General features: G+C 42.4%; 2 protein-coding genes across 2 annotated transcripts in view; both read left to right on the plus strand.

The window, feature by feature from the left end:
- Nucleotides 1-8,220, plus strand: part of LOC308131865 (FERM and PDZ domain-containing protein 4-like) — a gene marked incomplete at both ends in the record, with an annotated part of 29,865 nt that extends 21,645 nt beyond the window's left edge. Inside the window, 9 exons of the mRNA XM_080498738.1 lie at nucleotides 197-316; nucleotides 475-611; nucleotides 925-1,051; nucleotides 1,275-1,364; nucleotides 1,468-1,650; nucleotides 1,830-1,962; nucleotides 2,044-3,021; nucleotides 4,705-5,907; nucleotides 6,962-8,220. Coding sequence (XP_080354864.1) covers nucleotides 197-316; nucleotides 475-611; nucleotides 925-1,051; nucleotides 1,275-1,364; nucleotides 1,468-1,650; nucleotides 1,830-1,962; nucleotides 2,044-3,021; nucleotides 4,705-5,907; nucleotides 6,962-8,220 — 4,230 coding nt within the window. The remainder of the gene's footprint in view (nucleotides 1-196; nucleotides 317-474; nucleotides 612-924; nucleotides 1,052-1,274; nucleotides 1,365-1,467; nucleotides 1,651-1,829; nucleotides 1,963-2,043; nucleotides 3,022-4,704; nucleotides 5,908-6,961) is intronic.
- A 1,832-nt stretch (nucleotides 8,221-10,052) lies between these two features.
- Nucleotides 10,053-13,199, plus strand: LOC308131569 (toll-like receptor 7; the record flags this gene model as incomplete). Its single annotated transcript, XM_080498345.1, has 1 exon — nucleotides 10,053-13,199. The coding sequence occupies one exon, from the start codon at nucleotides 10,053-10,055 to the stop codon at nucleotides 13,197-13,199; it is 3,147 nt and encodes a 1,048-aa protein (XP_080354471.1).

The following is a 13,199-nucleotide window of genomic DNA, read 5'->3' on the forward strand; positions in this document are numbered from 1 at the left end:
TTTTGTTTTCACTATTTGAACTGATTTTAAATGAACTGTTACAGATTGCGCTTTAGTATTTTTAGTTCCTGTCAATTCTTGAGTACTTTTTCTGATCTTTTTTTTTTTAATAGAAAAATCTTGTGATTTGAAGAAATAACAAATGCATACACATAATGACGATTTTGGCTTGCTTTGTCTTGTACTTGTACTCCAGGTGACACAGAGGCCAGGATCGCACAAGATGAAGTGTTTCTTTCGAATCACTTTTGTTCCAAAGGATCCAGTGGACTTGCTTCGGAGAGATGCAGTAGCCTTTGAATACCTCTATGTTCAGGTAGATATCATAGCGGTGTCTGGCGGAGGCTGGTGTTGTTATCAGAACAGCATGGCAAAATCCAATAGAGACAACATACAAATATCCAACTCCTGCAATAGGTGTATCGCGATGGACGTCTAATGTCTCCCTGTGCTTGGTGTCTTTGTCTCCTATAGAGCTGTAATGACGTGGTGCTGGAGCGATTTGGCTCAGAGCTGAAATATGACACAGCCCTACGTTTGGCTGCCCTGCAAATGTATATTTTAACAATCAATACTAAGCAGTCCCAGAAAGTTTCCCTGAAGTACATTGAGTAAGTAGATGGGATTTTAAAATACACCGTGCTTGCATTAATTAACTGCATGTGTCCTAATGAAAGCCCCTTTGTTCTTTCTGGTAGTATATTGCAGCTTTACTACTAAAGCCAGAGAACTGTTGAACAGTAAAATAATGATGTCACGGGCATTGTGAAGTGCTGCTGCAACACGACAGGAAACATTCATAGTTAGGCAGTGACTTTGATTGTACTCTGTCAGTTAATGAATGCACCACCTCTGGGTGAAGTCGATCGATCGGCGGTCAAGAACGATGACCTTTTTTAATCTTTATGAATTGCTCATCTGTAGGAAGGAGTGGGGCCTGGCATTGTTCCTGCCTCCTGCAGTGCTGTCGAGCATGAAAGAGAAGAACATCAAAAAAGCTCTCACCCACATCCTCAAAACCAACCAAAACCTGGTGCCTCCTGGAAAAAAGGTAGAGTGGGATGCCTTTCTTCTTTTTCCTCTTCCTATTTCTGTAGCTTTTTATTTGGCCACCTCGCTTTTTACATTGTACCACATGTGACCCTTGGCTACCACCTAGTGGAAGTAATCGAATAGTCAATCAGTGGGGAAGTTTCAATGGATGATGTTGCACTTTTTAAATCCTCTGGTGAACGTTCAACTCAAGTGTTTGTCAACTTTTGTCTGCTTTGCAGCTCACTGCCCTACAGGCAAAGGTCCACTATCTGAAGTATCTCAGTGACTTGAGGCTTTATGGGGGACGTGTGTTTAAATCCACACTAATTGTAAGTAAAAAGCATTGCTTCGATTGTTTGCAGCCGATGTCACATACCTTATAAAAGCAATATGTAAACTGTCTCTCTCTCTCTCTCTCTTCTCTTTTCACAGCAAGGCGAGAAACACACAGAAGTGACTCTGTTAGTGGGCCCCAAATATGGAATCAGTCATGTGATTAACACCAAGACAAATTTGGTTGCACTTCTGGCTGATTTCAGTCACGTGAACCGCATTGAGATGTATACTGAGGATGAGAACAGGGTTAGAGTTGAACTGCATGTTCTGGATGTCAAGGTGAACAAATGACCTGCTCTTCTAAATAAACACAATGTACTGACCATTTGGGAGAAAACAAAAACAAACAAACTGCGATTTCATCTCAACAACAGTGACTTATAATAAAGTCATTGTACAACTTCACTTTTCCATTTATTTTGTGTTGATTGTCATCTGATCATGTGCCTCTTTCACAGCCCATCACTCTCGTAATGGAGTCTATTGATGCAATGAATCTGGCCTGTTTGACTGCTGGCTACTACAGACTACTGGTAGACTCTCGGCGCTCCATCTTCAATGTGGCCAAAAACACAGACAGTATGGAAACAAGTATGTCTATAATAATCACAAGGTGATTCATCAGGAAGTTTTGTTATGATGACTTTCATATTTTTTGGTTCCTCTTTCCAGGCCATGCAGTAAGAACGAAGCAGAACTACCAAGCCATCGAATGTACCTACAGCACACCACATAAAGGATGTGAAGACAGAAACAACCAGAGGTGCAGCCAAGAGTATTTGAACCAGGAGTGTGACTACCTGGACCATGGGAGCTGCGAAGGCCAACCCATCTACATAACTGAGATTCACCAACCACAGCACACAATTCATATGTCCGAAAGAGCAGAGTGCTGCAGAATCCCTTGTACCCAAACCTATCTGAATGTCCCGAGGCAAAAACCCCAGGACTCTTCCAGGAGTGCAAAGGTCTCCTTTATATTTGGAGACCCTCCTTTAGACTCTGTAAATCCCCAAAATCTGGGCTACCAGAGACTGATGGATGAAGGCGCGGAGATTCTAGACAATCACAGCCCGATGTACAGGCGTCTGGAGGAGGACTATAAGATGATGGATGCCCTTGAAGACAGTTATCACTACTCTACCAAAATCTTTGGGACTGCTGAGTGCATCGAGGAGCCACTGCTGCACGATATCTGCTACGCGGAGACAACCGATGACGCAGAGGATGAGGATGACATCAGCTGCGAGGAAGATCTGGTGATGAGTGACATCGACAAGCCTACACTGCTGTCGCTCTCAGGGTCCAGTGACGACATCATCGACTTGACCTCCCTCCCTCCCCCACCAGAGGGTAACGACGAGGAGGACAACGACGTACTGCTGCACTCTCTTAACATGGCCATTGCCGCTCCACCTCCCGGCTTCAGGGACAGCTCTGATGAGGAGGAGCACCAGCACCAGGGAGCTGGGGTCCGTGCTCAAGGGGCTCGTGGTGACATCCCAGTATCTCTCATAGATTCTGTGCCCACCCATGGAGCAGAGGGCCCCGACGAGCCTCTGGATGACGCCATGGTGTCCACTTTGCAGGCACTTGAGGCCCTTGCCGCGTCTGAGGAACAGAGTCCGGCACAATCAGAGAGTAGCACAGGTTCTTCTTATACTATTGTTACATTCATTCATTAACAACACACCAGCTCCAGCCATTTCACTTTTAATTTGTTGCTGTTGTTTTTTTTTCCAATAAAGTCCATTTTGTTCTATGTTTCCATTTGCATTCATTATTCCATCACTTATTTGTTTCTAATTTGTTTTGTGCATCATGTTGTTCATTTCATCAGCTGAACGCTACAAAATCCAAGTGTTGCTTTTCGTTGAAAAAGATCAGGAAACAAAATCATCACGCTTCGCAATTTTCAGATGTTAACAGATGAAATGAAGTCCTTGGTCCAAAAAGAAACAACCCAATGTCTCATTAAATCAGTTGACAGTCTTTGTAGCACTTAATGAGACTTTCAGGCATCTTTGTTTTCTTTTAGCTCAATGTGTATTGTAGTTGTGGGTTTCACCTATTACCTATCTATAAATGTTCACTTGTATTAAGATCATTACTCCCGGGAGGTCACTTTGCACAGTCAAATATTCTCCTCCTCATGCAGTCTCAGGTGCTTTTCTGTGAACGATTTAGGCCATTATGTGAGCCGATAAGCCTGCAACCGACACAGAGCTTTCTGATGTTACTGAGAGCCTTGATAATCTTCTGATTTCATTAAGCCTTGAACAGTGTCACGTCACCCAGTGTCAGATGCTGAAAAACAACCCCATAACAACTGACTGCAAATGTGACTCTTTCATGTGACACAGTGGTGATGGTTTCATTCGCTTTAAAATCTTCATCTCTGCCTTTGTGTAAGCTTTAATTTAGTTTCATCTGTCCAAATGGCAAAGTGCAAAAACAGTGTGAGCACACACCTTAGAATGAGTCTCTTTCACGTGGCACAGTTGTGGTGCTCTCCTTTTCAACCGTTTGTGTTTTTAATTTATCAAGGAGTCCTCTGTTTTTTGGATTTTAAAGTTTTTGTAATTGACCTATTTTGATTCAGAAGAGTATAGTCTGGCCTATGGCTCTTCCTTTTTCTGAGAATCGTAGCAGAAGTGATGAGCGGAAGATGAAGCTCTTTACAGATCACACTCTACTGTTTATCTCTATCTTGAGTGCCATTCTTTTTTTGTTATTTTCTTGCATTACAAAATTAAACACTTGAATGACTCTATTTGGGGCAAAGGTCCCATGGATGCATGAGCTGTTGATACCTCCAATACCCTTCTCCCCACCCAGCAAACCCCCATCGATCTGCCCCCGCCTCCAATTCACTTGGCTGAATGAAATATGAGATGTTTAAACATTAGACTGAGATATGATACCACCTGAAGACAGTAGTCTATCACACTTTAATGGATAGAAACACTTGTTTCATGCCAGATAACAATTATTTGGAATAATTTATATAAGATCTTAATTTCACATAACAAACAAAAATTATATACGTATGTATGGCAAACAAGTTGTATCCATCTTTTTAAGAAGAAAGACTGCATTTTCCCAAAAATTGTGAAGCTGCATGACTTATATGAGTTATATGCGTGAAGTGACATGTAATGGATTGCATTCAGTATTCTCTGCAATAATTGATACATCCACCTCATTTTTGCAGTTATATACCGATTTACATTGTCATTGTCATTAATATTTCAATTTCACTCACTCTAGTCTGTGATATAAGTGCCTCAGTTGAAGTTATTAACAAAATGTTTTTCTCTCTGTGATATACAGGTGTAGAAATTTCACGAGCATTTAGCCCGGAGTCTTCGGATTCTGGCAATGAGACAAACTCCTCTGAGATGACAGAGAGCTCCGAGCTGGCCACTGCTCAGAGAGAGAATCACCTGAGGATGCACATAGCCATGGCAGAAGGATACCATGCAATGACTGAGGAAAAGGCAGAGGTGAGTGCTCCTGGCGATGGTGCAGTGGGAGCAATGCAGTACAGCCACCCAGAGCATCATGAGGAGGAGGCAAAGTCTTCTGCTGTTACGTCCTCGCAGATGTTTCACTCAGATGGCGGCGAGATGGAGCCAGAGACGATGGAGATAAAATCTGTCAGTGAATACTTCACAAAGATGCACATGGGATCAGTGATGAGCCGACAAAGGGGAAAACACAGGGAGACAGAGAGCAGAAACCAAGGAGATACCTGCTATTCCTCTGATAAATCACAAACGGCCGCTCAAGATTCAGCTAAAGAAGAGCCTCCTCATCTTGTCGGAAAGTACAATGCTTTCACTGTGAGAGATTCCTATTACATGAATCAACTTGATCTGGGGCGAACTCACTTCAAAGACAGGCATCAAAAATGGCAGCAGAGGGTGCCCGGCAACAAAATGGCAGAGACTCTTGCTCCAGAATCTGTGAATGACTCACAGGCTTCCCACGCAGACAGGTTGACAGCAAAGGGAGAGAGGCAGGACTTAGATGAAAGAAGCCAGCAGTTAAATGCCCGTCTCCTCTCCCCATCCAAAGGGCCCGTCACTGCAGAGGGTGATGCCACTGCACAGGACATCGAGCAGCAGCAAATGAAACGTCCACCGTCGGAGCAGGACATCACACGACTGTATGACTACCACGTGACTAAGCGCATGTCATCAATACAAAGTGAAGGCGTTCATTCTCTTCAGAGCTCACAGTGTTCATCCATAGATGCCGGTTGTAGCACAGGCAGCAGTAGCTGTGTTACGCCCATGGATTCACCCCTTTGTGCTACAGACAATATGCATGTACTGTCCGAGTCCTCCATGAAGGGACCGAGTTACGTAACTGCCGAGGAGAAGGCTTATGGGGCCCAGGGGCCAGGAAAAGCTGGTCATACCATGGATCACACCCTGCTGCGGAAGATCCATGCAGCCACCAGCGCGGAGCCTGGATTCGGGATTGCACGGGATGGCAGTCACAGGATGACTAAGATAAAAGAAACCACAGGTAAAACTAAAGAGGAAGGTGCTCATTCTACTGTGTCTAAATAGTTGCATACAAACAATAACAGTAAGAAATCACAGATCTTTATTTCAAAGGATCAGTCAGGGGAAAAAAAATCTAGTGATATTCTAGACATGAATAGTCTTGGATTGATGTTGTATATCTCTTTGAGATACATAATGAGAAATTCAGTAATGAAAATAGGATATTCCTGGTAGTTTTCCCAGTGTTTGATTATGGCATGTTAAAAATTCAACATCTAAAAAGGTTTTCTTTAAATGCCTTGCACTGGCCACTTTGCAGATCAATCAGTGGTGTTTAAAAGAAGCACTTGCTACTGAGAAGCTATAAAATCTGCAAATCGCTTAATCTGTAACACAATTAGAGTTTAAGGAGGTTGCTTGTATTGACTTTCCTTTTAAAGGATGATTTACTGTTGATGACATGCTGATAATGAGCATCATTTTAGACTGTAAACACAAAGATGTCTTTACATAAAAGAACTGCTTCATATTCAAAGAAGCATGCTTGACTGCTCTCTTATTCCAATGACATTGATACAGCTGTTAATTCAATATATGAATGAACAGCTGGGTAAAGCATCTGATTTTTGAATCATGGTATTGGAAACAAAACAATGTCTGAAGGCAATGTCTGGTTTTATCGTACACTTTTGCTCCCGTCATCTTTGGCACCACAAAGAACTCGGACTCAGTCAGGCCTAAACATAACTCAACACACAGCCCTCCGTAGAACTAAGCTTTGAATACAGGAAATGATTTCATTGCCTTTAAACAGAGTCAGTTATAGATTAGCTCTTTGTTCTCTTTAAGTTAACTGTCTGCAGGTTCATGCAAGGAGGTTATTAGTGTAGTGCTGTAGTGTAGTAAAAAATCCCTTGTTGAAGTATTATACCCATGTCTCTGTTGAAAAAAACCACTAATTTAAATGTAAATGTCTCTCCACACATGTACTGCTGATATGTATGAAGAACATGGCATTACTATCAGCAAGATGCTTAACAGTTCTCTTTGTTTTCCTGCTGCCCCTAGTGTAGCTTGCACACAGCTGAAGAAGGCGGGGGAAGAGACATCTTTCGCTCTCTGTAATGATACCAGAGTCACCACCACAACCATGTCACCTTCATCATTACAAAGTAGCACAGGGCCCAGTAGGCTCACCCAGGCCAGCCCCAAGCCCGACCCACACGCCCTGGCATTTTCTTCAAGCGGATCTTCTCATGATTCCACAACAGGCAGCCTCAGGAAGCCACGCAGGGTTCGGATGCCCAGCAGGAACTGGAGCACCTTAATGCCAGGTTCTAGGAGCTTAGAAGCACTCATAGAAAAGACCAAAGCCACACTTACAGGGAAGAGCGACAGTCAGAATTTGCAGTCTCAAGAATTCCCAAAGGTGCCGAGGACATTTTCTGCCCAAACCTTACCGAAGAGCTTGTCCCAGGGTTCTGTTGCCTCTGATGCGACTGGCAAACGAGTGCTGAGAGGAGCATCTCTGCTGTTGCCAGAGTCAACAGTATCGAGGCAGGATGCAAGTACGTGGAGGAGCAGTGGGCCGTTCAGTCACTGCTTCCGCAGGAGAAAGTTCAACACTCAGGATGGCGATGAAGACAGAGCGATGCCCTCACGTGCACGGTTCTCTGAAAGCTTGGTTTCTTTCAGAGGCAAGAAAAATACAATCTTCAAAGCAGACGTCAAAGCTGAGTTGAGTAAGGTCACCACAGTTCTGACTGACACAAGTCTCAAAGCAAGGCTGGCCCACATAAACTCAATGAAGGGAAAAACCTACAGCCTTCAAACAGGGTTTGCACTTGCACAGAAAGATGCCTTAGAGATGATCAGTGTGTTGCGTTGCAGTGTCGGTCGCACGTCCAGGGGTGACGTTCAGGAGGTCAATGAGGCTGACATTGAATCGTTCTCACAGCTGCTTTTCATGCAGGCCAAAGTGTTGAGCGGAGCCTGTAGTCAAATGGCCGTGGAGTACAGCAGCCCAGAAGAGTTGCTCCTCACTCTGACACACAGCTTCCACACACTTTGTTGCCTCACGCAAGCCTGCATGTCTCTGGTGGAAGGTCTGAGCGCCGAGAGGGAGCGGCGTGAGGTGGTAGCCAAGGTGGATGAGGTGCTCACGAACTATGTGTGTCTGCTGAAAGCTGCAGAAGCGGCTTCAGGGGGCTCTCCCAGTGACCAAAGTGTGAATGCATTGACACATTACTCTGCCACCATGTCTGCTAAGATAAACACAGTAACTCACTCACTGAAAACACTGCTTAACAAGAAAACTGTTATTTTGTCCTAATTATTGATTTTGAAGCCATACATATAAGACATGGGTTTAACAACCGATGTGAACTGCTGTGAAAAAATTATTAATTTTGCCTTGTGTATACACTATTTTATTATGTAAAGAAAAAATTAATTATATGAATAATTAAAGTTTTAAATAGATTATATTAAGGCATCTATGAAAAAGTATATGACCCACTTCTTAAGTATATTATCTAATATTATATGATATAATATAATATATAATAAGGAATATTTTCGTGATTTGTTGGTTGTGTTAGGAGTTTTACATGTAAATTGTTACAACCTTATTAGTACCTTGTTTATAAATTGTACAACAAAATACATATTATGTTGGATGAATCATACACAGCTCTTGACAAATCACTGCAAAGGACAAGATAAAGGGAAATATATCAAGTAATGCATTCAGATCTTTAATTTGCTGAAGTCACTTAAATTTAATGGATCCTTTACACACGAACACTGAGTATTTTCCTCTTATTTTTGTCAACACCATTAAATTCAAACTTTTGAAGTTTCTGATGCAATTTTCTTGTATTTGTTTCTGTCTTTTAACGTGTTGTTTCTGATCAATCTCACATCAACATCATGTTTTTATTCAAGCTGGGTTTAAAAGCACATTCAAATGCATCCATTTCCTTTTCAGTTATTCGCTATAGCATTAAAAGCTGAATCACAGGGGCTGGCAGACTTTCTTCTCTGAATTATACACATATGCTCCTTAAATTTCATTATTCATAAGGTAACAGTTCTTCATCTGTGATTGGCGTAGTAATCATTTTTAATGATTTATGATTTTACCTTCCTTATGAGTATGCATTATGGTTATACATATGTGTGATCACATGTTTGCCACCAGGCCAAGATCCCTGTGAGATTATTGACATGGTGCTACTTTTAATGTTCGTGGGTCTCAAGGGGGAAGATGCCATGCTCATGATGTTAGTGTTAACATTTAATATTCAGCATGTTGACTATGCCAAGTGCATCTCAATAGTTACGTTTCATACTTATCAATATAAAGTAGAATATACAAGTACCATTTTTGTAAATATCATTAACCTGATGCAAATTACATGACCTGATATACCCAAAGAGAGGCATGAGTTTCACATTCCCTTGAAAAGAAGAATGGTTGTTGTGGTTAGCACTAGCTCTCATGAGTGATCAGCAACTTTGTATAGCTATGCTTTATACTGCACAATAATGCAAAGACATATCATAACTGATTCATCTACGAAAGAAATATATTTAGAATTATCATCTACATGTTGTTGTTTTTTGCAAACAGTAATGAGTGGACTCCTTCAGACACAAAAAAAGGTTGAACATGTACATGTGCATGGCCTGTGATAATAAGGAAGTGAGCCCAGCTAATAATACACACGCTGGTGAACCTAGACACCTGTTGCTCTCATCTTATCATCTTGTAACAGACTGTCAGTGTTACATTCCATTTCAACCCTGCTCAATCTGATAACTTTCTATTCAAGGCAACGGCCTCTTTTCAACAATGCCATCCTACTTGGTGAGTATGAATTTTTCTTTTTTAACTACAGCATATACTGATAATGGGCAGGAACATGTAGGCCGACTTTGATTAAATATGTTGGTTTACACAGTTGTACAGAAGATGGTTATTCACTTGTGCTTTTCTTGAGTTGTACTTTGAAGGAAGATATACTGTAAATCTGACCCAGATATAAAGACATTATATGATAATGCTTGAAATCTCCCACACGTCTGATTTATTAATACGGTTGTGTAACTTTCACATTCGCTTGTTCAAAATTCTCAATAGTTTCCTGTGGTTTTGTTCAGATGTGTATGGCACTGCTGGGTCTTTGGGTCTGTGCCCCGGTACTGAGGGCAGGAATCTCCTACCCGAAGACGCTCCCATGTGACGTGAGCGAGGTCAACAACGGGAGTGAGGTGAAGGTCGATTGCACCGAAAGAAGCCTCACACATATCCCCGCGGGCATCCCAGGGGACACCACCAATCTGACGCTTACCATCAACCACATTCCTGAATTAAACTCCACCTCTTTCTACGGTCTGGAGAACTTGACAGAGATCGACTTGAGGTGCAACTGTGTGCCCATCAAAATCGGCCCCAAGGATCGCATGTGCACTCAAAGTTTGACGATTGAGGAAAATACCTTCATCAAACTGAGGAATCTGCAAGCTCTGTATCTGGATGGCAATCAGCTTGACCGTATCCCTACAGGACTGCCTTCAAATCTGACCCTGCTGAGTCTGGAAGTGAATCACATATATAGGCTTTCTATAGCTAACCTGTCTGAGGTCAAAAATCTTGAGGTGCTTTACCTTGGTCAAAACTGCTATTACCGCAATCCCTGTAATGAGTCCTACGCTATAGAAGATGGCACATTTTCACAGTTTAGCAAGTTAAAATTGTTATCTCTGAAGTCAAATAACTTATCCTTTATTCCATCCCAACTGCCAACAACCTTGAAGGAGTTGTATCTCTACAACAATAACATTCAAATGGTCACTGAAGAGGATTTCAAAAACTTAACCAACCTTGAGATTCTAGACATAAGTGGAAACTGTCCTCGGTGTTACAACGCCCCCTTTCCGTGCACCCCATGTCCAGAAAACGCGCCACTTAAAATCAGCGACATGGCTTTTAAAATGTTGACAAAGCTGAAAACCTTGCGCCTACATAGTAACTCACTGACACAAGTGACGCCCGAATGGTTCGCTCAAATGAAAGAGCTCAGAGTCCTTGATCTGTCGTCAAATTTTTTAGCACGGGAGATAGGGGTTGCTGCCTTTCCAAAACTACTTGGTAAACTTGAAGAACTGGACCTTTCATTTAATTACGAGCTTCAGCGGTATCCTGAGACACTGAGACTGAACTGCAGTTTCTCCTATCTCAGGTCGCTAAAGATTCTCAGACTGAAAGGTTTTGTGTTTCAGCAGCTCAAACCAGACAGCATTGCTCCTTTGAAACCTCTGAAAAACCTAGAGGTAGTCGATCTGGGTACAAACTTCATTAAAATAGCAAACCTGAGAATTCTGATGGAATTAAAGAGCTTTAAAATTATCAGCCTGTCGGACAACAAAATATCTTCTCCCTCCGATGGGCAAGGTGCAGTTGGATACTCTGAAAAGGAGCCTTTTGACCGGTCTCCCATGTCAGCTGCTGCTCACTACCAATACAATGAGGCGAGAGAGATTCATTACTTCAGATATGATGAATATGCACGCAGCTGCAAATATAAAGATAAGGAGCTTGGAACTGTTACATCCTTTGTCAATGCAAACTGTAGTCAGTTTGGCAAAACCCTTGATGTGAGCAGAAACAACATCTTCTTCTTGCACTCAAAATATTTAAATCTAACAGAGCTGAGATGTCTCAATCTGTCTGGAAATGCAATGAGCCAAAGTTTAAATGGATCGGAATTCATCCATCTGACTAATTTACAGTACTTAGACTTCTCCTTGAATCGTCTGGACCTGCTCTACTCCACCGCATTTCAAGAGCTGGAAAGTCTGGTCATCTTGGACCTCAGTAATAACAACCACTATTTTGAATCAGAAGGCGTTACTCACATGCTGAACTTCACCAAACATTTAAAAAAACTGAAAGTACTGCTCATGAACCACAACGAGATCTCCACTTCCACAAACACTGAGCTTGAGAGTGAATCTTTGGAGAGACTTGAGTTCAGAGGCAACCGCTTAGACGTTTTGTGGAGAGATGGGAACACCAAATATTTCAACTATTTCAAGAAATTAATAAATCTTTTATTCCTTGACATCTCTGATAACAACCTCCATGACATTCAGTCACAAGTGTTCACCGGACTACCAGACAAGCTATCTGAACTCCACCTGAAAAACAACAAACTATATAGCTTTACATGGGAAAATTTACAATATCTTCATTCTCTGCAAGTTTTAGATCTCAGTGGGAACAGTTTAGCCACTGTACCCTCCAGTCTGTCAAACTGCACCACAACTCTTAAGAAGCTAATTTTGCGTCATAACCAAATCCTAAAACTCACATCAGATTTCCTTAGAAATGCCTACAGTTTAAAATATTTGGATCTTAGTTCTAATCACATAACACATATTGAAGAATCCAGCTTTCCAGATGACGTTGTTAATCAGATGGACATGTTACTTCTTCACAAAAACAGATTCGTCTGCACCTGCAATGCCACCTGGTTTGTCCATTGGCTCAACAGGACCAACGTGACCATCCCTAAACTGGGCACAGACGTCACCTGTGCCAGTCCAGGGGCACAAAGGGGTCATCTTGTGATCTCAGTTGACCTGCTGGCCTGCCAACACAACAACCTGTCCATTATCCTTTATATCCTGGTGACTTCTGTCACCCTCATTTTCCTCACCCTGCCCGTCTCCAGCCATCTCTTCCTGTGGGACGTCTGGTACATATACCACTTCTGCAGGGCCAAGCTCAAAGGCTATCGACGCCTGTGCTCCCAGAGTGAAGTCTATGATGCCTTTGTCATCTACGACAAGGATGATCCCGCTGTGTCGGAGTGGGTGACGAAGGAAATGTGTGTTCAACTGGAGCGCTGTGGCGACCGTCACTTTACACTGTGTCTGGAGGAAAGAGACTGGATCCCTGGATGTCCACTGATCGACAACCTGTCCCAGAGCATCCACAGGAGCAAGAGGACAGTGTTCATTCTCACCCAGAAGTATATGAAAGGGGGAAACTTCAAGACAGCATTCTACATAGCTCAGCAACGACTCATGGACGAAAAAGACGACGTCATTGTGTTGATTTTCTTGGAGAAAGTCCCTTGCAACTCAAAGTACTTGAGATTACGAAAGAGGCTATACAAGCAGTCTGTGCTGGAGTGGCCATCCAATCCTCAAGCCCAACCATACTTTTGGTTCAGCCTAAGGGGTGTGCTATCAACTGAAGGCCATAAACAATACAACAACTTATTCAAAGAGACACTGTAA

Source organism: Blennius ocellaris (genome assembly GCF_963422515.1).
Source record: "Blennius ocellaris genome assembly, chromosome: 6".
Classification (NCBI taxonomy): domain Eukaryota; kingdom Metazoa; phylum Chordata; class Actinopteri; order Blenniiformes; family Blenniidae; genus Blennius; species Blennius ocellaris.